This window comes from Athalia rosae, chromosome 5 (assembly GCF_917208135.1).
Source record: "Athalia rosae chromosome 5, iyAthRosa1.1, whole genome shotgun sequence".
NCBI lineage: Eukaryota > Metazoa > Arthropoda > Insecta > Hymenoptera > Athaliidae > Athalia > Athalia rosae.
This window is the reverse complement of record NC_064030.1, coordinates 11,695,718-11,722,239: the sequence shown is the minus strand read 5'-3', so window position 1 is coordinate 11,722,239 and position 26,522 is coordinate 11,695,718. Positions and strand designations below refer to the sequence as shown.

Below are 26,522 nucleotides of genomic sequence, written 5' to 3'. Positions count from 1 at the left end.
TCAATGTTATGGTTCTAAGAAACTTGTCCTTTAAATCTTGGAAGGCTTTTATGTGTTTTTCCTCCCACAACCACGCAGTGTTTTTCTTTAAGAGTTCCCTAAATGGGTCGATATAATTAGAATATTACATGCAAAATTGACGGTAGTAATTACAGATACCTAGGAATTGTTGTAACTGTCGCTTATTGCTAGGGTCTTGAAATTCAGTGATTATCTTAAGTTTCTTAGGATCAGGACAAACTCCGGTCCGAGATATAATGAATCCTAAAAATGGGATGGTTTCCTGGATAAATAGCGATTTACTCAGTCTTAATGTGAATTTATATTTTTCCAGGCGGGTGAAAATTAAATCGAGATGTTGCAAATGATCCTTAGAGTTATGTGAAGTAATTAACAAATCGTCGATATATGGCGTCAGGAAATCCGAAAATTCATTGTTGAAGGCTAGATTGAGTGCCCGAATGAAACCATTACCCGCGGTTTTGAGGCCAAAGGGTACTCTGCAAAATTGGTATAATTTTGAATTATAAAGAAATGCCGTATATCGTCGGGATTCGCTATGTAGCGGTATTTGCCAATATCCATTGGTTAAATCTACGGTACTAAAATATTGCGTTCCATGGTATTTCTGTAAGATTTCGTTTATAATAGGTGGTGATTCGTTGTCAGACTCAATAATATCATTCAGATAACGGGCATCAAGGCAAACTCGAACTCGCCCATTTTTTTTCGAAACTATCCTTAAGGGATTGCAAAATGGACTAATCGACGGCTCAATTATTCCCGCATGGAGCATTTCGTTGATTTCTTGGTCAACAGATTTTCTCAGCGATAGTGGTATTGGATACGATCTGCGAGTAAATGCTCTATTGCTATTAATTTGAATGCGATGTTCATATAGTGTGGCACAACCTGGCTTGTCAGAGAATAAGTTTTTATGTTTAATAATTAATTCAAAGAGGGGTTCGGTAAATCGAACGTCCTGTATCATAAGTTTTGACGCGATCATCCGAAATTCTTGGAAGAAACTGTAGTCTTCTATTTCGTTATAATTTTTGCTGTTTTGTGAATAATGGTAGTGGTTTTCGTCAGATGTTACTTGTTGAATACATCGATCATTACGTAAAGATTGTTCATCTAAATTTTCCATAAATTTATTGTCAAAAGCTCGTCCAGGATCACTGACGATCTCAGTTATTTCTAAATTATCACTATTTACCATATTCGAGTAATTCACATTATTTCTATCATTTCTATCTGTTTGATTGAAAAAATTATCACAATTTAATGATTCAGCATTAATATTAGCGATATCCTCTTCAATAGGCATATCTTCTGTTGCATTGTATAATTCATTATCAATATTTATCTCCTCTGAGTTTCTACAATTCTTATCTATGTTATCAACTTTACTATAATTCATTTCAACATTTTCTATATTGCTCTCATTAAAATCGGTTATTCCAACTCCTTTGGTACAGTTTTTTTCAATGAATGAGTTAATGTGGCAAAGATTATTATCTTGATATTCTACCCTTGAATAATGTGATTCTTCTACGTTGGTGGACTTATTTAAGTAATTTTTTATCGTTTGACGATCAATAATTTGAATGTATGTTATGTTATCATTAATAGAAGACTCCAATCTATTCACAGACTCTCGGCTGTACGACACAAATTCGTTAGCCATTACCGTTCCGTGAATTTCTATGGATTCTGTAGAATAATTTAATACTACTTGATTAACTGACAACCAGTCATCCCCCAATATGACATCTACAGACAATTTAGGTACAATTAAAAAGGCATAGGTCATTCTCCGCTGATCTATATACAAGTCTATCAATATTTGTTGCTTCACGCTCACCGCCTTTTTTCCAATTGCTGGATATACCTTGATGTTCGTTACTGGTAGTACTGCAAACTGACAACTAGCCATAATTCGATTATAAAAACTTTCAGAAATACAAGTTATTTGACTCCCTGTATCGAGTAGCGCATAGGTGGTAATATCTGCTATTTTAACCAATAGATGTGGACATTTCAGACCCTTTTCTTTTGCAGCGTCTTTATTTTGACAACTAGGTTCTATATCCGCCGATAGATCCTCGATAAATTCGTTTGACCATCGGTACGATAACGGATCTCTGTTTATCGCACCCGAATTTAGTTTAAATTAGTTGCAGGATTATTAAATTGGCATAAGTTAGGATTACTAGCTACTTGATTATCGTAATTTGTTGGTCTTACTAGCACCGGAGGTGGATATCTTGTGTTTGGCAATATAAACTGTTGCGGCACTGTATCATAATACGTACGGTGTCCAGTGGGATTCATATAGGATGAACCATAATTATTACTGTTATTATAATTATTATTAGGGCGTGATTGAAAACGAGATTGTCGACTATAATTATTTGATATCACCCCCTGTATTTGATTCCTGTTCTGATTTGGTCTATTAAAATTTTGAGTTTTGTCTCTATCAAATTCTCTGCCTTCTTGGGATATGTCTAGATTAGATAACGATTGCATTATTAATTCACTATTGTTAAAATCTATGGTTGCTAATAAATCTCGAATCCTTGCTGGTAGTTGTTGTACTACAGCATAATTTATTTCATACGTAGACAACGCGGGCTCAAAATATTTCGCTTCTTTAGATTGTCGACGAAAGTAACTGCGCAATTCCCCATCTTGTGATTTATAACGACGAGACGACCATCGATTCTTAGCTTTGACTTGGTATTGAACGGAATAAAACTCCCGTTTAAAATGCTTCCTGAAATTTTCATAAGTGTTGCATACTTCTTTATTTGCTTCGTACCATATTTTGGCTCGACCTTCTAATATACTACCGAGAACCCAATCCTGTTTTGCGTCGTTAACGTTATGAACGTTGAAATATCTCTCCAAATCTCGTAAAAATTCAATGGGATTACTTTTATCTTCGTCAGAAAATTTTGGTGCTTTAATGTCTAACTGGAGATGTTGAAAATGATTTATCAGGCCACCTAACAAACGATTGGTAGTATTATTTGAGTCATTTGATACCTCTATATTGTTACTTGACGAAGCTCGATCTCGTTGATCTTTTTCACGTTGCAACATCTTAACTTGATCAGCTAATTCCTGACAAGTTGCAAATTGTGTCATGCGTAATTCAAGATCCGCTTTTTGCTTCTCCATATTTTCTCTCTCTCTCCTGAGCTGCTTCATTTGCTCATCCACCGTCTGGCTCGTTCCGTGCGCCATTTTAAGACGATAGGTTGTTCCAGTCCTTGACGACAATGTTTTGTTTTGAGATTTGGACCTAGTTACAACCGGACTATGAATAATCTTACCCATAGGCAAATACAAAACAAACAATTACTTTTACACACACATTTGTACCTAAAACTTTGACCTTGGGCTCAAGGCCCTACGTTGGGCGCCAATGTAATATTTTATATTTTATCACAAGTTTTACTGGTTGAGTGATGGTGACAATAATATTTAGTATAATGATAATAACAAGATTTATGGTGTAAACTATTATTCAGGTACTTTTACTTCTCACTGTGAACTTTTTCGATTCTTTGTTTTATATAAATAACATAAAAAAAAGCGCGAAACATTCATCCATCACACATCTTCACAGATACAGACAACACAACAAGTCGTAGGTAAGTTGTATATAGTAATTACATATAAATATATAGTCAGTACTAGATTAAAATTGTATAAATAAAATGGGTGTGGTAAAATGTTCTCTGGGGAATATTGTTATGAGCATTATCGCTATGTTTAATTTCTTATAGGCTTAATGTTTGGTTTAAACTTAGCTTTATCATTTCGTTTCTTTTCCAGGGTGATAAGCGGAGCAGGACATGGATGGCCAAAATGCGTCCTTCGTACTTAGGTAATTTGTTTCCCCGAATCTCCTTTGGTCAATTATTGCTGGTAGTTTCAATTTCAGGTCCTCCAAGGAATTAGAATTTCATCCTGAGACGTCGATGGTTCAAATGGCGATATGCTGTTGTGTGATTTGATGAGTTTACTCTCTAAGTTTTTATATATTCTTTTGTCGTTGAAAATATTGTTGTATTCGTGAAATTTAATGTTTTTAGATAACTGCTTTGTATATTAATAAGTCTTATTTTTATTATAGTTAGCGGATCGCACTGGATTTAGTTTAGAAACACGTTTTATCAAAATTTTAATAAAGACAGGAAAAATACCAGTCACGTCCTTTCCTGTTAACTGTCTTCCCCAGAGTGTCATCCTTTCGTTCCTTCGGATATTTTCAAAGGTGAGTCGTTATTTTGACTGATCATTAGCTGACTCAGGCGTCGCTATACCTACAGCGGTAATTTCAAATCTAATATCGTTACATTATTTATAAAAGAAAGTCGTGTTTGTTACAACACTTATAACTCGAGAACGGCTGGACCAATTGCCATGGTTTTTGATTAGTTGGATTTGTTTCCGTCCCGAATAGCAGAATACATCTTAAAAACAATGAAAACTCGATATGTGTAATGAATACTTAATCATTTCAATAGATGCTGATTTGTTTATTACATGTCAAACATTTGTTGTCCAATCCTGTCAAATAGAGAAGCCCGAATGTAAAACAGTAGGATGACGTTCGTGAATAGGGAATGGAAAATATACGCCAAATTGCTTCATTGCAGTTCACATATCTACCAACTTGATAGCGCGTGATTTCATCGTTGATATTGGATGTTTGGATACCAAAAACCGCCATGTCTCTCCCTTTCGTGACATATTTGCAAATGTATTTAATTGACGTGACCGAATTGCAATACTCAACATTACAATGTGCTTTGAATGTTTTGGAAAGAAGTGGCGAATATGGAACAATCCAACTGTTTTTAACTACGAAATCGTTTCCTTTCACTTGTGTTTCACACAACATAGTTTTCAATCATTTTTTTCCGACATGAGTTTGAAGTACTTAATTATTATTTTTTATTTTTTTTTATTTTTATTTTCATTCTGTATGTATGTTTTCATCATCATTCATCATAATAAAATACTTTTTTGTTTCTATCTATATAAATATATTATTTTGTATCATTGTTTTACGTTCATCAAAGCTCAAAAGTAACACGACATTCATTGACTGTTAGGCGGTACGAAGTTCGCCGGGTCAGCTAGTTGTCCATAAATCTTTGATCGAATACCCTGACCGACCCAGTTATCGTATCGAAGTTTTTCAAAAACGAATTTGCAGCTCAAAACTTTGACTTTACGAAACTCTATCGCAGTATTCCCTTATCTGGATTTTCAGAACTCTCTTACCTTCCATATGCGCCCCTGCGCATCTCCGTGTGGAAGCTTGAAGTTTGACCCCTTGGAGGTCGCGTAAGAATAGCGGGATAGGTGGCCCGTGATACCCAGTTCAAGCTTGAACTGTCCCCTATAAAATGCGCACTCGTTTTTTTTTTATTTTTTTTCCATCGCGTTATTCAACTCAGAACGCAAACAGAAGATTTAACGATTACCTCCGGCATTAGCATTACCCAAGGTGTACCACGTGGAGGTTGCTCGGTAGGATTCACACCTCGTCGTGTGTGAGTGTGCATGCATTTTGTGCGTACCAGAGATCAGGACCCCATAGTTCGTCAATTCTACGGTATTGTTTGTCTCCAAACCCTTTCTGGTACGTGTATGTGCGATTTGCTCGTGGCTGTGTCTATGTTTGTTTATGCTGTGTGTGTGTATGTTAGTGCCTGACTAAAATCGCGTGTTACCGCCTTTTTGCCTCATTATTTCGCGGCATCTTTCGTGAATGTTGATGCAATTTCGAATTTGATATTGCGGTATATGCCGCCAAATTATGCGCAGTGCTCGACCTAACGTTGCGAGATTTGACAACAATGCGATTTTTGTGCTGACGATCTGTATGACCCCACCTACATGTTTGAAAACATAAACACGAGAAATTCTGCTCTTAATCTTATCAGTCAACAGCCTAGAGCCGTTAGAGAAAGTTGTGTTTGTTTTTTCGAATTCAGTATTTTTGGACCATGCCTGTGCACCTAACAGAGATGGAGGTTTCGCGTCTCGTGACCTTATTCCAAGAAGGTCACTCTCAGCGTTTCGTGGCCAGAGATATTCAGGTCAGTCGGTCCGTAGTACAAAGGGCTTGGACTCGATTCAACGAAACTGGCGAATTTAGTCGACGATCTAGTCAAGGCCGAACGAGGCTCACAACTCCGCGAGAAGATAGGGCGATCGCGAGTATGTCGTTGAACGACCGCACGATCACTGCTAGAGAAGTGCAGAATCGAATGCGCCATCACGGTCAGAATCTTTCTGTTCCTACAATCCGCAACAGGATCAGAAGCGTTGGAATGCACTCGCGCAGGCCGGCAACAGGTCCCTTTTTTTTCGTTTGTCATCGCCGTACACGATTAGAATATGCCCGCCGGTACATACGGTGGCGGCAAATGCAATGGAACCGTGTGTGGTTCAGCGATGAATCCAGGTTCACCCTTTATGGGAATAACGGTCGTGTACGTGTTTGGCGCCGCGAAAGAGAATGCTACCGATTGGATAGTATAGCGCCGGTTCACGCGTGCGGAGGTGGCTCGGTGATGGTTTGAGGTGCGATTTCAACCCATGGCCGCACCGTGATTGCATCTCCGTCAATGACTGCTCAGCGGTATGTCGCAGAGGTTCTTAGGCCGCATGTTCTTCCGATGCGGTTGCAATACGGCAGAAATTTCGTATTCATGCAAGACAACGGCACGACCTCATACCGCGAGAATCACAACTCACTTCTTTTTTAGAACGATATCTCTCGAACCACCCAGCAGTTAGTCCGGACCTAAACCCAATTGAATTGCCATGTTTACACCGGAGCCTTGATACGTGTACCAAGTATCAAATTCCGGATCAAGTCGTTTGGTGCGCTCGGTGTAAGCAGTCGCGCATCAGCTTGGCCTGATACCTCTAAACAAGCGTATCAGACCGAATTGATACGTGGACCAACTGTCTGATGTTGCGGTGTAAACACCACACCAACAGAGTGCGTACTAACAAATTCGCGGTAGTTACAAAACCTAACCTCATTCTTTCTTGGTTTTGACAACAGTTTTTCAAAATGATGAAAAAAGGTGTAAATTGGACGCCCGAAGAAACTAAAGAATTTTTGTCAATATGCACCGCCAGAAGAATTATTGATATAATGGACGTTAAACAAGTAAGGCACATTGAAATTTTTCGTAGTTTTGGGGAAGAGATGGCTCGGAAAAACTTCTTTAAAACTGCGGAGCAAATGAAATTAAAATGAAAAAATTTGAAACTGACATATTATAAATGCAAAAGAAGCAATGAAACTAGCGGTGCCAGCAGAAATACTTGTCCATATTATGAAGAGTTAGATTTGTTGTATGGATGTCGACCTTATGCCGAAGCACTAGATTCCTCATCTGGTGTTGACACAGCCGATCCTCTTCCAACAGAAGACCACTGTAAGTAGATGTGATTGAAGTTTATCAACTATCGGGTAGGCTGAGTGATATTTAGAACTCTCCTCATGTTAATGTAATGCTTGAATTCTCAATTCACTTGTATTGTATTCTTTCAATGTTTATGTAGCTGCAAATGACAACGTGGACCCGACAAGTGATTTACCTGAGGACTTTGTGCAAGATTCATCATCAGAACCAACTGCTAGTGCTAATAAGCTACCAAAAAGAAAGCGTTCAAGGAATTTCGCAGGTGCGTAATCAAAAAGGCAAAGACTTGATACATAGAAATAATAAGGAACTTGGCTACGATGCTTATTTCTGCACTACCTCTTGCGATGTACTTGACTAATAGAGTTTTTCACAAGATATTGTTATATTTGCCGGGCTATACCCTTTTGATTTATATCCGCCTGTTGCCTTGGCCCCCAGTTATTTGACCGTGAAATTAAATAGAATTGTTAGAATTCAAATGCCGAATGACAAAGCAAATCAATTAATACAAATTAAAGAAGTAATCCAATCCAACAAATAAGCGAATCAAGTAATAACGCGAGATAAATGTAATGAAATGCGAATAAATAAATGCAGAAAAACGTTGAGATAAGGGAAAAATGCGTATATATTCTTTTAAATGTTGTTTGTAGTCAGAAGACGGACTTTAGACTCACTATCGGGGTAGTTTACAAAACGAATATCGTACCCAAGAACAAAAACTGTGTCAGAAAAATTAAATATAATTTGGGGGTAGGTTTAGGAGGCGGATATAAATCAAAAGGGCATAGCCCGGCAAATATAACAATATAATACAGAAAATAGAATGTGTCACGGGGGTGCGTATAGAGTTTTTGATGCACGTGTATCGCTTCTTAGCAATCAGTGAGAAATACTTGATGCACCTTAGCCACACAAATACCTAACTATTTTGTAATGATTGATACAAATGTATAAGATATTATTTTACTCTACAGGAAGGAACAGTTATCAGGCTATGATGGATAGTTACAATCAGAAATGGCTGGAATCCCAAGGACAAGTTTTAAAAAACGTTTTGGAAATTCAAAACAAACAACAAGAGGATATGCTGCACAAAGAGTTAGAAAGTCAGCGTAAGTGGGAAGCGGAGGTTCTATCAAAAGAACAGCAATTCCAGCGTGAACAGACAGCTATGATGATGCAAACGTTCATGCAATGTATGCAAAGATTGCGATCCCCGAATCCTCCACCTACTAGAAAAGTGAACATTATACCAGTAAGTTATAGATTAATTTCACATAATCCTGAAATTTGAGTCTTGCAAGACACGACTCGTGGTTTCACTTCATTTAATTTCAACTTTGTAGATGAATCGTCCTGCGACCACAACATCAGCGACTTTGTTTACACCGAACTAGACCGAAATACCTGGAACATTGAGCGAAACTACGATTTCAACACCTACAGCAACAATAACTAATCCAAGAAACTTACCTTGTCCAATATTGGGAAGAATGACACCAACAGTGATGACGGGTAAAAACTCGCTGAAAAGAATCAAACTTATTGGGACACCATATTTACTGAATACGATACCAGCTACACGTAATCTTATATCAAATGGAACAACAACACCGATCAAACCTGAAATCAATGGAGGTCCACGTCTGTCAAAAACCATTACATTAGTTGGGAATTCACAGTCGTATGCCCCCAACTCAGACGACACTTCATTGGTATAATATTTCCTACTTCGAAAGTCTTCACAGTGTCATAACCAGTGTTGGTCATAACTAAATTTCCTACATCAGCTGTGATTAAAAAAAAACCTTATTATAAAAACAAATCCTTTTCATAAGTATTTCAAGTTTCATACTGCTATATAATGTTAATTAAGAGAGTTTTTGGTTTTCAGATTTTTCAATAAATAATGTTTTACAACAAAAAATGCGTCATTTGTCTGAATTCAAGTACACACTCATCTACATGCAATATGATCGGATGAAACAAAGGCGTAATGATAGGTTATTTACACAATAATGGTAGTCACTCAAAATCGAGTAATTAGTATTAAATACAATGACAAGGAACTAGAGTAAATCTATTTAGGTTAATTAAAAAGTCCTCAGAAATCTTCATCTAAACAAGATTGCTGAAGAATCGAAGATTTCACAGACTAATGAGCCAGAAAGCTTCCATAAGTCCCAGTTATCTTATTAGTTATGGTCAGCGTGCAACATGCTTCGACGAAGTGGGAAATTTGTAGCCAAATATGCGCATAAATGATCTCTCGCCGTAACACAGCTGAGATTTCTCCACGGCCTTGGTTAACATGTGTGTTGGGTTGTGAAAACATCTGTTGTGATCTCCTTTTGAGGGAGCACTACCTTCCGTTGGGTTGGGATCCGTTGACTGGTAAAGGATTTCAATTCAAGATCTTAGAATGGTTATACTTCATTTGTGAACCGATGAAATTAAAGTGAAGTTGCTGGTTCGAAGAGAGAATTGAGAGTGAGTTGAAAGTGGCTGTTCCGAGGTGATAAAACCAATATGGCAACTGAATTTACTGTGAATTTTAGCCGGTAAATACTTCGGCGAATCAAACCTGAAGACTGAACATCCTGCCGCAATCAGCCATATTCAATATCACTCTGTGGCGACATAAGATAAAGAAATAATGAGCAAATAGAATAGGTGGGATTATAACACATCCTAGCATTATTGTCTTTATCTTGTATCCATTCATCAACAAATCTTTCTCTTCGTGCTTCAACAAAATTGTGCAACACACAACAAGCAGTAATAATTTCTGGAGCGAATTTGAAGTGAGTGTCTATTTTTTTTTGTAAAATTCGCCACCTAGCTTTCAATCTTCCAAATGCCATTTCAACGGAAACCCTAGCACTGTTGAGATATACGTTGAAAGATTCCTGCTGCATAGTAAGTCTGCCAGAGTAGCCTTTCAAAAGCCAGGGTAACAGAGGATAGGCTGGGTCGCCAACAATAACAACAGGCATTTCCATCCCATCGAGTATATCAGTCATCTGTAATAGTCAAAATTGTAGATTCATTATCAAACGTAAAATAACCTTGAGGCCGGCGCCCACTAGACAAAAGGTGGACCGATGCAAATTTTTCGATTTGCATGCTTTCTTGTGGCATTGTACCCACTATTCAACACTTGTGCTTTTTTATAGGGACAAGTTGGTATTGTCAAGTGTTGACTAGCGGGTGCACTGCCATAAGTGAACATGTAAACTCAAAAATTTACATTTGGAGCCGCCATTTGTCTCTGCCTAGGGGGCACCTGCCTTCTTAGTTTTGTGTATATTATACTTACCTGTGGGATTATATCCGAAGCACTTCTGAACAAAGTCTGGAAGACGGAAGCATCATGTACACTACCAGGGTGCTTTGCCACGATATTTAGAAATCTGAAAATAGAGCTCTATTTTAATATTCATCAACAATTATTCCAACATCATGGCAGCAAATTGATTCTGCTAGCCATCGACAGAAATACCCATTCAGGAGGTGTTAAAAATTGATATGACAGGTAATAGAAACTTTAAGACGGTTATTCTTTAATTAATCTCACAAATAACAAGGCTTTCAGATTATGACAGTTTTTTAAACAGACATCTGAAAGTATAGCAGCAATTCTTGCGTATGCTGTGCGTTGGCCTTGGAGTGGACCCACATGTCTTGCATAATTTTCTGACATCGCCACTCTAAATAATTCCTCAGGATGAATTGGTTGACAATGTATTAGAATTCGGGCAAACATGTGACGTAATCTGCGTGGCATCATCCAAACTGCAGCTTCTCGCAGCGCTCTTTTCCATTCGTCATCGTCTTCGATGAGACCCAGTGCCAAACATGTTGATGAAAATGTCTGATGTACCTCGCCATCGACTGTCCTTAGTTTTTCGAAACTGATCGCACCTTTTATTGTTATGAGTAGTAATCGCAAGTGAAACAACTCAGTTTGTGAGGGACTTACAGAGTACATGCGCCCAATCACGTTAAAATGTGTTTGTCGCCGTTTCCATTGATCTACATTACATCAGTTGATTTTCTTTTTTTTGAAAACATAATGACATGGAATTTCTGGATAAATATAATTTCTTGCATTTTCGTCTCGTTCATTCAGAGCAAAGTAATCCATCAGCATTGTTGTACGATTCAAAGCAGACCTCAATGATTCCTCTTCCATTTCATCGTTATGAATCGTTACAGATTGTTCATTTGGCAAGTGTAACGGTAATCTCATTATTGAACGACTTTTCTGTTGCAAGGGCTTACTCAATATGCGCCAACACGCCTCCACTGGTCCGACATAACGGGCTTCTATGTAATTTCGTATCTCGTCATGATTTATTATGTTTTCTTCGGAGTTTTCACCAACGACGACACTGACCGCATCGTGACCTTTGTAAATATATTCATACAACCGATTTTATGCTTGAAACAGCTTCTACATTTATGTGGCAATTGAAAATCATCAAAAGTGTCGGAGCATATGGTACGACGTTACGATTATCAACGACAAATCCATCTTGCCGTTCATAATTTCGGGCAATATCTCGTCTACGATAATGCGGATACCCTTCTTGATCCATTGTTGTTTCTTCGTTAAATTGCTTTGGATAATGTTTCGTACATTTCCCGTTTATATCACACCATGAACCGCATGGTCCATGTATCATGTTACGCATGACAATTTCGTGCAGTATAGGATATTCCTCCGAATCTGGAATTTCTGCTGAAATATAACGATCCACTACGTCCGATGTCGTTATCTTCGCATCATGTTTCAATGTGACCAGCAATGTGTGGCAATTCTCTTTTTTGAAACTCAATTACATACACGTAAGCAAGCACTTCTCCAGAATGTTTTTGGCGTACAATCAAGTCTACCAGATGGTCCTTTTTGATATTAAGAACGCGTGCACAAATTCACCCTGGCATGGCCTGTCACATGCTTGCTGATCTTTCAATATATTTTCCCCAATTTCAGTCCATTGAGGGTTGCATGTCAAAGTGCTACTGTACCGGAAATTACATCAAATCTGTACCTGTTGCGAGCAGATTTCGTTTGCGAAAGTCGGCGGCAGCTGAGACGACGCTTCTTCGTAATCGGCTAATCGTTTTTCACCTGTTGTCTATTCATTATGGCGACGCTTGAATACGGCTTAGCACAACAGTGGTACCGTGAAAAACTGAATTACGAAGCTCGAACAAATTAAGTGTGGAGATGTTTTTGGGAGGGTAGTACGAATGTGGCGACTCGCTGCCGCGAGTTTTGAGTATGCCATGGGTGCGTTCGTTTATTCATCTAGTTCGCAGTAACTGCGTTAAAAGCGTTTTTTTATTCACTTACTGCGCAGACGCTACATTCGATGTTGGGTTCTTTTATTCAGTCCCTGCCGAAGTATCCTGAGTACTGCAGCAGGTACGCGAAGGGTACCTTCCGTGCCCGTTGCTTCTGCAGATGTATGATGGCGCCATCCATGATTCGACCATAACCTCCGTTCTGTCAATACTCTCGGTTCAAACCGCAACTTGACTCAACTTCAAATTTGTGGTAAGTAGAAGTAAAACCATTTAAGATACGTAGATAGCTTGGCAACTATGTATTAATGTTAAAATAATTGTTTTATTGATAATAATTGTTATACATTACAACATAGTGCTCTATCAAAGCCAACACTTATGAGATGTAACAAATTAAAATCATGATCCGTGTATCTCAGGTACAAATTTCACGAATGAATTGTTATCTTAATTGTTACTTTTTCAGAAAACAGATGGAGGACGGAATCGCAGCTGCTGTGGCGCTTGTCATCGACATGCCTTTGGATCTGGATCTTGATGACTCCGAGGATTCCGACTGTGAAGATGCAATAGTACTTTTAGCGGTAGTGATAACTTTCAGCTTTCCTACAATGTGCTCTTGAACTTATGAGACTACGTTTGACAGACGAGTTATTAATTGTATTATGTCTGATCAATAAAATGATTATAACAACGATCAAAGGCTAAAATATATTTTCCCGGTATTGCATGTCGAGTCGTTAGAAAATGTTGCATATCAACACAAAGGGTCAACTGTCTGTCAGGTAAAAATGTTCGTCGATGATGTAATATTAAAACTGCAGATATTTTCCGCAGCAACTTATTCATCGAAACAAAATCGAAAAGGTCGTTAATTATATTGAAACATGCCGGCGGATGGATCGCGAAACCTTCCGATGTCATTTCCGATTGACTGTCCAAACATTTGAGGTAATTACTTTGTTTCCTTTCTTCCGCTCCTTTTTACATATATGTTTTCTTATCTTGCTCTTAAATTACAGGTCGTTTTGGACAAAGTATCTATTGCACTACGAGCAGGAGCCCGCAATGTAAATAACGGAAGAAGTTCGATACCTCCAGAAAAGAGTCTACTATTAACATTGTGGCTTTTAGCTACTCCAGACTCCTTTCGCTCTGTTGCTGATCGGTTTGGAACCACCAAGAGCGTAGCCCATCGTAACTTCTTACAGATCACAAAGATACTATCTCAACTAGCTGCGGAATATCTAAGATGGCCAACTATACCAGAACTCAGACGTGTGCGGATTCTGTTCGATAATTTGCGCCCTGATAATGGTTTTCCTGATATTATTGGCGCAGTGGATGGTACTCACATTGCCATTCGAGCTCCAATAATAGATCCAAAAAGTTATGTAAATAGGAAGAAATTTCACTCGATAATACTACAAGGTATATGTGACACAGAACTGTGTTTCATTGACGTATTTGTGGGTTGGCCAGGTTCATCACATGACAGTCGGGTATGGCGTAGAAGCCCCATTTGTCAGCAGATTGAAGAGAACGAAATCATTCCAGAAGGCACGCATCTAGTTGGGGATAGCGCATATCCTTTGCATAAATATTTGATGACACCTTACAAAGACAATGGACATCTCACTCGGAGGCAAAAAAACTACAATTATGAACTGTCCTCCAAGAGAGTTGTAATTGAACAAGCATTTGGACGCCTTAAAGGCAGATTTCGGCGGTTGAAATATTTAGATATGGCTTTAATGAATAAGATAAAAACTGTGGTGATCGCCGCCTGCGTTTTGCACAATATGTGCATCAAGTGCAATGATCCATGGGAAGAAGAAATGCCTGTGGAACCTGATAACAATGTGGATGATGGGGCCAATGATGGTGTTAATCACAACGAGGATGCCAGGACAAAACGTGACAATATAGCTAGAATGTTAGAGACACTATGAAGTCATCATCATCTGGTCTTGATGAATTCTTGGATGGTTTTATAAGTATTATATAGGCGCAGTTTTTCAGATACAGGTGAATAAGAGGTACATTTCCATTACTATAAATAAATATATTATATGAGTATTTTGTATCAAACAAAAGGGAACTTTAATTGTTATCAAAAATATTTTGTACTGGTTATAAATATAGCATTTATGAAAATGAAATTATTAGAATATTGGATAGAAATGTAACAAGAAAATAAAATGCATGTGATCGATGACTAAAAACTCAACTTTCATCGTCAGAATCATTGCGTCGTTTCTTTGAACCTCTGATAGCCTCTGCCAGTGCCAGAATAGCATTTGTCCGGTTCTGTTCAATTTCTTTTTTTTCCTCCCACATCGATCGCTGTTGTGCTAGGGCCTTTTCCTTTTTTTCACCCAGCAGGTCTCTAATTTCATAAATAACGTCGCTCTTCCTCTTTCTATTTGTTTTTTTTTTTTTTTGCAAATTCCCTCTTAGAGTTGGTACAAGTTTTATTCTTAATTGTGTAGCCTCTTGTTCTTCATCATCTTTCACTGTAACGAAATATATTATTCATGGTCAAACCCCACTCAAGACTGCAGTAAAAAAATATGCCATACGTATTGCTAAAGACACACTTACCCTCGGAATCTATCGCTGTGTCTTCATCATTTTCCGAATTTTCCTTATCTGTGTTAATTATTGTGTCAGATTGGAATTGATTTTTATTGTTGTTAGATAATGATTTATTCACATTATTTATTTGGAGAGTGGAGCCCAATGTATTAGGTGGTGGCTCAACATTTCTTTTATCTCCAAGAACATCGTGCATTTTTTCAAAAAACTCCCACTCTATGGAACTTTCACCCGTTTTTGCGAGTTTGTCGACGTTTCGGTTATAGGTAACAAGCAAATTTTTCCATTTCGATTTCAACTCTTCACGGGTAACAGAATACCCATGTTGAGCAAAAATGGTTAATATCTTATCCCAATGTTTGTTGAATGATTTCTGTGTTTTCATGAACTCTGCATTTGCTTCCAGCCTCAATTCAATTAGAAGCATAGTTGTAGCATTTGACCATTTGAAATTTTGTGGTGCAGAATTGGATGACCCTTGGTCATTGCATGATGCTCGGCATGATGCCAATTGCAAACTCTCGTGGAACATACGTTGACATTCTGAATCTAAAATTTTGGTATTAAGAATAAATTTGACAAACTCACCTAATCTAGCCCTAGCCTGACTGAGAAAAAACATTCAAATACTGATTAATATTACGTTTTAACCATTCATAAGCTTGCTGTAAGTTGATAAATCGACACAAGTTTCTATTTTTACCCCGTCTACCTCCAGTGCGACTCTGACAAACATAAATTTGAATAGCTTGTCGTTGCTGATATATTAATGAAGCCACTCAACAAGAAATTTTATAGCAACTGCTTTTTTGATATTCTTATCAGTTTGATATGTACTTTCTCACCTTGTTTAGATATATTGGAAGATGCTCTTTCTTCCGTGGTGTTCAAAGTTAGAATTGGGATTGGGTTAGCTATTGAGGTAGGTAGCGAGGAAGGTAGTGAGGTAGGCAATTTCAGACCGAAGAACGCCTGAACTTCTGGTACATCTGGTACCAGCATCATAGTTTGTTCTGAAGGATAGTTTGTGTATTTCATTCGTCAATGGTACGTATGGCAAAGCACATGCAAGTAAAAAGACTATCTATTGATCTGCCTCAATAGGCAGTGAACAGCGTCGAGTATTAATACTCACACACGTCTAATTAAAAATACAACCAATTATGCTTTCAATAATTACTTACTTTCATTATTCCAGATAACCAGTTTATCTTGATCACGATGAGGCTGCCCATCGGTATCAGTACACAAAAAGTGTACGTCTGAATTTAGATTTAATCCGCTCATGATCCGAATCTGAACTGAATATACCGCGCAACGATATCCCGCGTAAATTTGATGGCGTGATGACGCTTTACCCAAGCCCAAACCCCTGCAGGATCCCCCATCTGCTTGCCGGCGCAGTAAACGTGTCCCAGCAGTTACAATAGGTAGCTGCGCAGTATACTGCGCAGCCAGTTGAAGCAGCGGGTTAGGTTGCCACTAAATAAACGAACGCACCCCATGTGATCATAGAGCTTTTACCCACTAGGCTTCGCATTGCTCCGCGCGCATGCGTTTCAATGCTGCAGCGGCCCGTACGAGTCATTCGAAGCTCAGAGCTCAAAGAGAAAACATATAAGTGGATAAAAAAAAACAAAAAAAAAAAGAAGAAAACATTATGTCTGGTGAGTAAATAATACTGTTTTTACAATTGATTTACGCAATTATAATTTTTTTTTTTTCTTATCTTATTGCGGTCGGATATAATGTTTGCTGAGCGCTTTTAGTGCGTGCATGTCAGGGCAGTCACATCAGAAAAATCATTCCATTTGTTAAAAACAATTAGAATTTCCAATGATTTCCGGATGAATGAAGTTTTTACTGAAAGCTTATTCCTTCACCTTTAAAATGCGCTATCAATCATCTTTATACGACAGATAAAACCGGAGATAATAATTTTTGAAGCTTACCGGGCGTTATTTTGTATCAAAATTAAATATTTTCTAACTTTCGTAAGAAAAATATTTCGGACGAATGCTGAAACACGCATCGGCTCTTTTTCAGTATATAATACGAGGAAAAAGTTTCGTCTGATGTGACAAATACGAGGTCAAAAAAGCGCTAAATCTGTCCGGTCTGACGTGGAATTGCCCATATAGTAGTACCTATCTGGAGCTGCAGCTATAGAAAATGAAAGAAATTTAGAATAATATCGGCACGTTACGGCGTGAAAAGAAAGAGAAGGAATGTAAATGTTTGAGATTTTTGTAATGATATTCCAATGAGGTCCCTGATCAGCGTCGATATTTGTACAGCATGATTTGCCGTGGTTCGGTTTTTATGATTGTTGGTCGAAGGTGATGTCGCAAAATCATTGATTATGACATGAAATAAAATTTCAGATATGGAAGCTAATGTGGCGCCTGGGTGCAGCGGAGGCGGCGGGGGCGGCAGGGGCCGTGGCGGGGGCCTCAGCAGGAGTGCGAGTGTGAGTTTATGGGAAAAATTGAACTACGTATTACATATGTATAAGGGGTTTTGCGTGAAGTCGACCAATGATTTCCCCTCACCAATTTTCATCAGGTACATACATTTTTTCCATGAGTGTTCACACTCTCCGAAGGGCATCAAAATCCTTGCGACCAATTTTGAAAATGTGTTGAATATTTATGGATAGGCACGCGTGATATGAATAGTCATTTATTATTGTTTTTAAATAAATGCCAAAGATACTTCGTTCAGAGACGAACAACTCGGGCTGAATTTCCCCAATCAGTGATTTTTACTGGTAATCTTTTCTCGCTGCAAAAAGCTAGAAAATGGTTAGACTACGACGCGCATATTCCGCATACTTGAGTACCGAAATTTATCAATCACATGATGTATTATTATTCTTTACATTGGGTGCATCCAGAAGACTTAGCGCTCAGTGAGCAATCCCCTGGATGGCAGCGCGTGAACTTTTTATTTTCGGCTCAGTGGTAGCGGCTCAAAGAGCTCCGGCCATGTTTTTTAGCATACTCTTAGGCCGCTTACCCAGCGCTCACGAAGCCGCTCAGCGCCAAACAACCGCAAAACGCGCCTTGTTTAAAACAAATGATAATGTAAAGATCAACGAAAAGAAGCGACCTGAAGTTTATTCAAAAGTTTTTAAGGTAAGTTTATAACTCGGTTTGTATGAATTATCAGTACTCAGTTATAATTGAAGTATGCTAATAGTTAATCTCGTATGTTTTTAAGCAAAAAAATGAGTGCAAAACATCAAAAGCTGGGATTATGTGTTGTAGATCAACATCCGTTGATATACCTATATTTTGGCAAAAATGAATTATTTCTTGATAATATGTGATTTTTCCACAGTCACAATGGATCTCATCGAAGCTGAATACCCCATCAACGATGTGGTGTACACTATCGTCGATACAGCTGATATTCATCAGAGAATCCGAACAGGTTTACAAAATTACAAAATTAATCATTCATCATTCTCTTCAATAATAATTACACTGCGCGTAAAAATTAGTGTAAAGTTAAACTTGCATGTAAAGTAAAGAATAAGTTTATTTCCAATTGTAGAGCCGGGATTCGCAGAAGAATATGTTGCCACCAATGGCAATTGCTTAGAATTCCAGCTGTCAAAAACATCGGGTGACCAAGCTGATTTAGGTAAGACAACTCACTTTATTAATTTTCTGATTCACTGTAATAATTCACAGAATCATTTTATTTAGCATGTGCACGGAATTTTTGCACGAGCATTTCCATAATTCTGCTTCTTTTATGGTTTCCCAAATTCTTTACATTGTTATTAATATTATTATTTTCGTTATCCGCAAAATCTGCGTTATTCATATCCTCGATATCGAACTCTTGAACATGAGGTTCATGCATCAAAATGAAATTATGCAATACGCATGCTGCTGCGATGATGTGATTTAGTAAATCCATATCAGCAATATCTATGTATTTCAGTCTGCGAAATTTTCCTTTCAACAGAGCGAAGCTTCTCTCTATAATCGATCTGATTGAAGAAAATCGGGTATTGTACCGGATTTGTTCTTCAGTTAGATGCCCATTATCTCTAAAGGGAGTCAATAGATTTTCGTGGAGTTTGTAAGCCGAGTCCCCAATCAAGTGTTGTCCAGGTGGAATGAGCTTTCGCTCTGTTACATTTTCGCACAGTGGACTATTGCGATATATTCGCGCGTCGTGTACTCTGCCTCGTGAACCAATAAAAATGTCTGTAAATATTTGTCTATCGTTACAAACGGCTTGCAGTACTACACTGTGGAATCCCTTTCGATTATAATAGTCAACTTCGTTGTAGGCTGGTTGTTTGATAGGGATGTGACTCCCGTCTATCACTCCAACTACCCCGGATATTCCTCGAGAGCGTTGTTGAAATTCCTGTAATGAAATAAAATTAAAAACTGGAAATTAGTGTTGCGATTAGTGATTATACAGAAAAGGAAACATGATTCAAATCTATTTCAGGTACATTCGTCTGGAAACGGAATAATATCCTGCTACTTTTACAAGAATATCGGCTCAGAGCGGACAAATTCCGTGATGTGAAAATAAAAAAAAAAGAGTTGTGGAGGAAAATATGTTTGGAATTTAAGGCTACCAAGTTACAGAGGATATTTTAGATAAGAAATTTAGAAATTTGAAGGAAACGTACATCAAAATTTATGATAATAATAAAAAAAGTTCATCCGGACGGGGGAAAGTTTCCTGGGAGTATTTCGAAATTTTCGATGAAATTTTTTCTAAGAATGATTCCGCATCTGTCGGAATTACCCTGAGTTCGATGACATTTGAAAATGCTTCAGCATTAGCACTAGACGCTTCCCACGCCGTACATGCGGTTTATGAAGACTGCGACGTTGTACCAGAAGAAACGCTGCCTTCCACTGAAATACCTGGAGAACTAGTGCCTTTGACCACGAGCGAACAGGATTGCACAGATAGTGCAGAGAGCAGGCGGAAAGACCCATCCACAATGCGACAAAAAAAAACCGGTCAAAAAAGACTTGCGGAATATAGGCTAAAGATCTTACAAGAAGAAAAAGATAGGGTAGCTGAAATTAAATTGCTTACAAGCAATTGAACGGAGTAATGTCATCCAAGACGAGCGTAATAAAATAAAAAAATTATTAGTTCGACAGGAAGTCCAGGGAAACGTTTCGTCCGATGATTGTGAACTTCTCAGATATCTAGTTCGTAGGTATGATACAGTGACTATTGTATAAACTTTATTATAAACTGGATAATTTGAAATCCTTCAGTTCAATTGTTATCGATTTTAGAGTTGCGTTATATCCCATCAAAGTATTTCGATGTAAAAAAAAAAGTTTGAACATATTATTTGCTATCACTCACGCATTACAACTTCGAAATTTAAATACTTACTCTGGCAATTCTTGATCGTTCGTCCGCATGTGGCCACTGGATGTATCTCCTTATTAACGATGACAGTATCCTGGTTATTTCAGCAAAACAATAGTGTGCGGTACTGTGGGCAACCCCGAAGCGATCACCAGCTGCTAAAAAAGATTCTGGTTTTGCCAATAGCCAGATTGTCAGTAATATCTGCTTTTCCAGCGGTATTTTGAAGTGAGTCCGGTGTATACGCTGTCCAATGATGTTTACAAGTTCCTAAAAATGAAAAACACAAATATATTCCGAAATAAGTCTCCCACAGTCCCATTTGTATGAATAAACATATAGGTGCGAACGAAGTATACGTTCATGGTCTCTCGTTGCATTCGGAAGTGTTGTTGAAAATCATCTGGACTATAACGAGGGATGGTGTCTTCATAATAATTTTCATTTCTCACTCGCCTCTCGTTTCCAGGTCCAACATGTTCCAACGGATTCGCAAGGTTCATGGCAATGTTTCCAATAACATTTATACGGTGATCATCATCCTCTAAAGCTAACACCATATTTATTAGCCTATGTCGATCCATGTTGGTTGATATTTCTGTATAGAATGAGGAACAGAAATTAGTTCACACAGAAAATTTAAGAACCGGAATTGTTCTGATTCATTATACTATTCACCGAAAGACTTGATTGCCATAAGTATCCAGAATTCTTGTAAGGCAATATAACATTAGCTCGCCAAGAACCACGTACACCAATTTATTTTTTTGATTTTTTTTTGATTCTTCAAATTGATTCGTATTGATTTACTTCCCAATTCTATATTCTTATGCTTAGTAATTTTGTTCGTTGTATGTTTATTCCATTCTTTTCTAGTACTTCTGTGCATGATGCAAAGTTACATGTACTTGGCACAATAATTGGTTTTGATTCTTTTTGTCTTATTATTGATGAATTTTTTTGCAGATATTTGGGTAGTAGTTATTCCTAAACTTTAATGTACTTGGCGAACTTTTTTGCACCGTAGGTGCCTTTTGGGGGATCCATTTTATTATCCGCCGAGAGACTTGATCACCATAAGTACGTATACATTCAAAATGTACGGCAATTCAATATGAGCCCGCCACGGACCATATACTACGAATTTTACTGAATAATACCAATATATTACGTCAGAAATTAATTTGTAGACTTATCGTTGTCGAATCCTTGATTTTAAACTGGTTTCTTCCGCTTTTTTTTTTACTATTTTAATTTTTGGTAAGTATGAAACTAGCGTCCCACGTACATTCAAAATGCACGGCAATTCAATATTAGCCCGACACGGATCATATACTGCGAATTTTACTGAATAATTCCAATATTACATCAGAAATTAATTTGCAGACTTACTGTTGTCGTTCTGTTGTAGAATCCTTGATTTTAAATTGGTTTCTTCCGCTCTTTTTTTAATATTTGAATTTTTGCACGTTTGAATGGCGTCCTTTTGAGTGTCCCATCCAATAAAAGATTGCGCGCTCAATAAAAGCGGTAGCTAGCGCTACTAAATAGCGCTCAGCGAGCGCTCAATCTTCTGGATGCGCCCATTCTATTTGTGGGAAAATAATACATTGTACATCGAGTGAGAGAAATGGGTGATTCCCAACGAGTGCGGAGCTTGCCGCGCAAGCGCAGCGAGCGCGGCATCATACGTGGGAATCACTGGACTCTCCCAAGGTGTATGTATGAAAACGGAAAAATTCTGTGGAAAATTGAAAAAGAAGAATAAAAACAAAACCAGTTCGAAAGTATGGTAATGATTTGAAAGTTGGCCTCCCCATGTATCGAAGAATTACCATGGTTTTTATTCAGTTATTCTTTTTCACGGGGGACTGAAAAAAAAAAACGACGATCACGAAAAATAAATATTGGAATTACTTCTTGTCATTGGAAGAATACTCTCTGTCTCTCTCTTGTTAATAAGATAAGATTATGACGTGAAATCTTTCATAAGTGAAAGCATTCTTCGAAATAAAATTTTGTATGAATTGAGAACAAATATGAGCCAAATTCCGCCCATGTTTCTGTGAGAGGTGTCTTTATTCTCCACAGACTATTTGTGATTTTTCGCTGAATTTCAAATAAGCACCTTTTGTTCGAAAACATTCATAGCTGCGGAGGTGATGATTTGAAAACTCAGCACAAGAAATTCGGAGCTCTTCAGAGGTAGGATGGTAACATATAAAATTAAAAACGAAATCTGAGATATGAGGTCTGGAGCCGTGTCAAGTTGACGTGGATAGCCCCATGTATAATAGTTATGTGGCGATAAAGATGGGATTCGGTTCTTGGAGCACGCTTGACGAGCGAGAAATCTTATTTGAGCACCCCTGCTGTTGAGCTCGACTGTGTAGCGCTGATGTCGCTCAAAACGTTGCGGCAAAGTCGTGAACTGTTCCTACGCGACTTTCAGTGACGCGGGCTAGATAAACATGGCCGCGCTCACGATTTGTGTTTCGGCTCCCATATTCGGTTTTAAGTCGCCAAATGGCAATAATCTGCGTTGTGATTTTTCCAAACGGTCGACAGGATTAGCATGCAGGGGGCTCTGGTCCGTTATTCGGTGCCTTTTTCATAAATTGTGCGTTTTTCGTGTAACTGTGGTTCGCGTCCGTGTGCTTCAAATTGGTATAAGTGACAGCTGATCCGCAGCCTCGCAAAAATAAATCAATTACTAATTCAAACTAATTTTGTTCGTTTGTACCTGACCAGAGCCCCCTTCACCACACTTCAATGAGTTGTCTCAAGCAGTTTCAGAGTGATCTGTTGTTTTATCGAGGAGTGATTTGAAATATGCGATTGCGTTCACACGGACGCCACACAACTATGGAAAAATAAGCGGTGGTGGGGGTCGCTGGGACAGCCTTAAGGGTCTTGAATACCAACATATATATATCATTTTTTTATGCGAGATTTCGTAGTTTCAACTATTTAGGCGTATTTTCGACTTATTCGGAAAAGTGAGAGGTGCATTCTCTTTTATTAATAGCTAGGAAGGTGCGCTGGTCGGAAAAACCAGGTATTGAAGTCAAAAAACTATCAAATTGAATTTTATAAAATGCGAGGTGCGTCGTGATGATTTCCCAGCGTGGGGACCCGTCATCTCTATTTGCACCAATTATACACTAGTTTAGTCACTTGCTCACCACTATGACTACCCAGTGCACGATCCTAGCAATTAATAAAAGAGAATGCACCTCTCACTTTGTTGGAAAAGTCTAAAATACGCTCGAATACTTGAAACTAGCAAATATCCGACAATCTACGCTTTTCGGACGGCCATATTGTCTTCAGACAGGCCCACATACGGTACACTAGTGTTCGAATTTTCCGCTGCACAGCGCACTCCAACCGCGTATTATGAATCCATTCTGAATTCGTATACGCGGAATTGATATCTGCTGTAATTTCGCATGTCTGAATGTTAGAACACTTCTGATTTTGCGATTGGCACGAGTCTAATTGCAAAATTTGCCAACAATAATGATGTAGGTGATATTTATTTCAGAATTTCGAAAAACTATAAGCAAGATGGTAGCATATTTCCACTTCATATTAGTAATTCCAGGCATAAAATTGATGGTGCATTCATACACATCCTGAATCTAGATTTGAATGATAACAAGTTATAATTCGGTCAAAATATTTTACTATAGCATATAAATATTCGTAGAACAAGATATAGCAAACTAACTACAATAAACAGACCCTATGTATTCCTAATATTCATGCCGTACACACAGCACATACATTACAAAAAACGTAAAACGTCCTGCCAGACAAGTTTCAAAAGTAATAACATTGCCATGCATAGTACAACATATTATATCCTTCAAAATAGATCACAATTTCTTTCACGGCCTTGGCTATTTTTCGAATAACAAGACCGCTCTTGAGCAGCTATCGTACATTACATTTGATTACTTTATAGCTGAGTCCTTGGCAAAGGCAATTATCAGGTTCCAATGCTTTGCAAATCTTACATGTCGAAGTTCTAAGCTTCTCACTGTTATACTTGCTCCAGTGAGAATCACAATTCTGACTTAGTAATCTTCTACCAAATATATCACAGACTATCTCAAGGCTTTGGTAGGTTTTCGAAGAGCAAAATCGCTCTTGAGCAGCTATTGTACATTACATTTGCTTACTTTATAGCTGAGTCGGTGGCAATGGCGTAGGCGAAGACCCGAATTGGGATATACTGCAAATATATAAGATGCATGTATGTATCCCACCCCATACCCCCAACCCCATTCCCTCCCCATTTCTAAAAAACCCACCCCCCTGAAAGTCCCAACAGCCGAACCAACGAGCTCGGTACATGTAAATCACGACCAGAAGTGCACAGTAGGTTAAATTCTCGGTGGTTCACTTGTTCATATTGGTATTCTCATCCACAAGAATCAGAACTATTCATCCGAAGATGAACAATTCTTCATCTTGTGGATGGTAATCCCAATATGAATAAGTCAGCTGCCGAGAACTTGACCTACCGTGAATTTGTGGTCTTGGTTTACAGTTCCGCCAAGTCGGTCCATTGGGATAACAGAATAATACTTACAAGTAAATTACTCTGTTATCACAATAGGAGCTATGCCCCGATAGGGACATGCTCCTGGCATGGCCCGCCCTATCTCCGCCCCATCCCCCCCGGCCCCTGTTTTGTCCCCCCCGGCCCCTATACTGCCCCCCCTGGCCCCTGTTTTTTCCCCCCCAGCCTTGGCCCCGGCCCCTACCGCGCCACCCCTCACCCCGCCCACGTTTCGCCACCGGATCGCCTCCGGCGTCCCCCTCCTCCTCCCCCGACGGTGATCTCCCACTCTTCCCGCGGCGGTAAGAGTCGTTTTTCTCCCCCAGCCGCCGGCCGGCGCGCTTTCCGCGCTGGCGATCTTCGCCCTCCGGCTCCGGAGGCGCAGTAGGCTCAAATGCGGGGGGCCCTGAAAAGATATAAATATTAGATTATGTTATCGAAAAGTACCAACTAGGAAGCGTTGTTAGAAAACATAAAATTGTGGGTTTTTGTATTTTTCTTCCCAAAAACGTTGGTCTACACAAAAAATTATGAAGTTTTATTTTACTGAACCGCAAGATTGATTGAATTGGGAAGCTGAGTGCTACATAATTTTCCATCGATGATTTGGTTTTGCAGAGTCACGATTTTTTTGTTATTGAAATTGCGTAAATATCCGAACTCTTCGAAAGAATAACTGGTGTTTCCATAGACCGATAATAAAAGTATAGCGAAGATAAAATTGGCACGCATTTCGGATTGACGAAAGGCACGACAATATACCAAAAATGCTATTCACAAGCTAAAGACTTGCTTTCTATGCCCTCGTAACATGAAGAAATCCACGTGGAAATGATTATTCTTACCAGGGGATGGAGCTGCCGCCACCTCATCCACCTGGGGCCCCGCCGCCGCCGCTTCGCCCGACGACCCCGCCGCAGTCGGAGCTGCCACCTCCGCTGCGGTCGGAGCCGCCGCCTCCGCCGGACCCTCCTCCGAGTTTGTTTTTTTTGCAAAAATCGTTCCCATCTGCGAAAAAATTCCAATGATACATTGTATTGGAATATACGTAAAATGATACCGATAAATAATTCGGGATCTGGTATTATGCCGACAACTATTAGGATGCTGAAAGGTGTACGAAGGGTGCATTCCGAAATATACCTGAATTACGGCAAGTTCGTGTCAAGGAGAGATAGATAAATAAGCAA

At 38.7% G+C, this 26,522-nt stretch overlaps 5 protein-coding genes and 2 pseudogenes across 7 annotated transcripts; 3 read left to right on the top strand and 4 right to left on the bottom strand.

Annotated features, from left to right (window-relative positions):
- Positions 1 to 2,161: 2,161 nt before the first annotated feature.
- LOC125500896 lies at positions 2,162 to 3,348 on the bottom strand. The gene is made up of 2 exons (XM_048655053.1): positions 3,055 to 3,348; positions 2,162 to 2,982 (listed from the first exon to the last, which is right to left on the bottom strand). The coding sequence occupies exons 1-2, from the start codon at positions 3,346 to 3,348 to the stop codon at positions 2,167 to 2,169; spliced, it is 1,110 nt and encodes a 369-aa protein (XP_048511010.1). The 3' UTR covers positions 2,162 to 2,166.
- Positions 3,349 to 7,114: 3,766 nt separating this feature from the next.
- LOC112694900 lies at positions 7,115 to 10,135 on the top strand (annotated as a pseudogene).
- Positions 10,136 to 12,855: 2,720 nt separating this feature from the next.
- Positions 12,856 to 14,817, top strand: LOC105691550 (putative nuclease HARBI1). 2 transcript variants are annotated; one of them, XM_048655056.1, is made up of 4 exons: positions 12,856 to 13,044; positions 13,261 to 13,745; positions 13,817 to 14,183; positions 14,277 to 14,817. In XM_048655056.1, the coding sequence occupies exons 2-4, from the start codon at positions 13,692 to 13,694 to the stop codon at positions 14,744 to 14,746; spliced, it is 891 nt and encodes a 296-aa protein (XP_048511013.1). In that variant the 5' UTR covers positions 12,856 to 13,044; positions 13,261 to 13,691; the 3' UTR covers positions 14,747 to 14,817. The 2 variants fall into 2 exon arrangements, with proteins under 2 accessions (XP_048511013.1, XP_012265507.1); XM_012410084.2 differs by having other exon boundaries at positions 13,817 to 14,817.
- On the bottom strand, positions 14,681 to 16,889 carry LOC125500897. 2 transcript variants are annotated; one of them, XM_048655054.1, is made up of 3 exons: positions 16,238 to 16,889; positions 15,399 to 15,941; positions 14,681 to 15,310 (listed from the first exon to the last, which is right to left on the bottom strand). In XM_048655054.1, the coding sequence occupies exons 1-3, from the start codon at positions 16,428 to 16,430 to the stop codon at positions 15,021 to 15,023; spliced, it is 1,026 nt and encodes a 341-aa protein (XP_048511011.1). In that variant the 5' UTR covers positions 16,431 to 16,889; the 3' UTR covers positions 14,681 to 15,020. The 2 variants fall into 2 exon arrangements, with proteins under 2 accessions (XP_048511011.1, XP_048511012.1); XM_048655055.1 differs by having other exon boundaries at positions 16,577 to 16,889.
- Positions 16,890 to 18,846: 1,957 nt separating this feature from the next.
- On the bottom strand, positions 18,847 to 19,796 carry LOC125500994 (putative nuclease HARBI1; the record flags this gene model as incomplete). Its single annotated transcript, XM_048655421.1, has 1 exon — positions 18,847 to 19,796. A coding segment is annotated over one exon (699 nt), but the record flags the coding sequence as incomplete, so codon positions are not given.
- A 52-nt stretch (positions 19,797 to 19,848) lies between these two features.
- LOC125500993 lies at positions 19,849 to 20,693 on the top strand (annotated as a pseudogene).
- Positions 20,694 to 20,774: 81 nt separating this feature from the next.
- On the bottom strand, positions 20,775 to 21,651 carry LOC125500992. The gene is made up of 3 exons (XM_048655420.1): positions 21,573 to 21,651; positions 21,122 to 21,360; positions 20,775 to 21,032 (listed from the first exon to the last, which is right to left on the bottom strand). The coding sequence occupies exons 1-3, from the start codon at positions 21,649 to 21,651 to the stop codon at positions 20,775 to 20,777; spliced, it is 576 nt and encodes a 191-aa protein (XP_048511377.1).
- Positions 21,652 to 26,522: the final 4,871 nt, after the last annotated feature.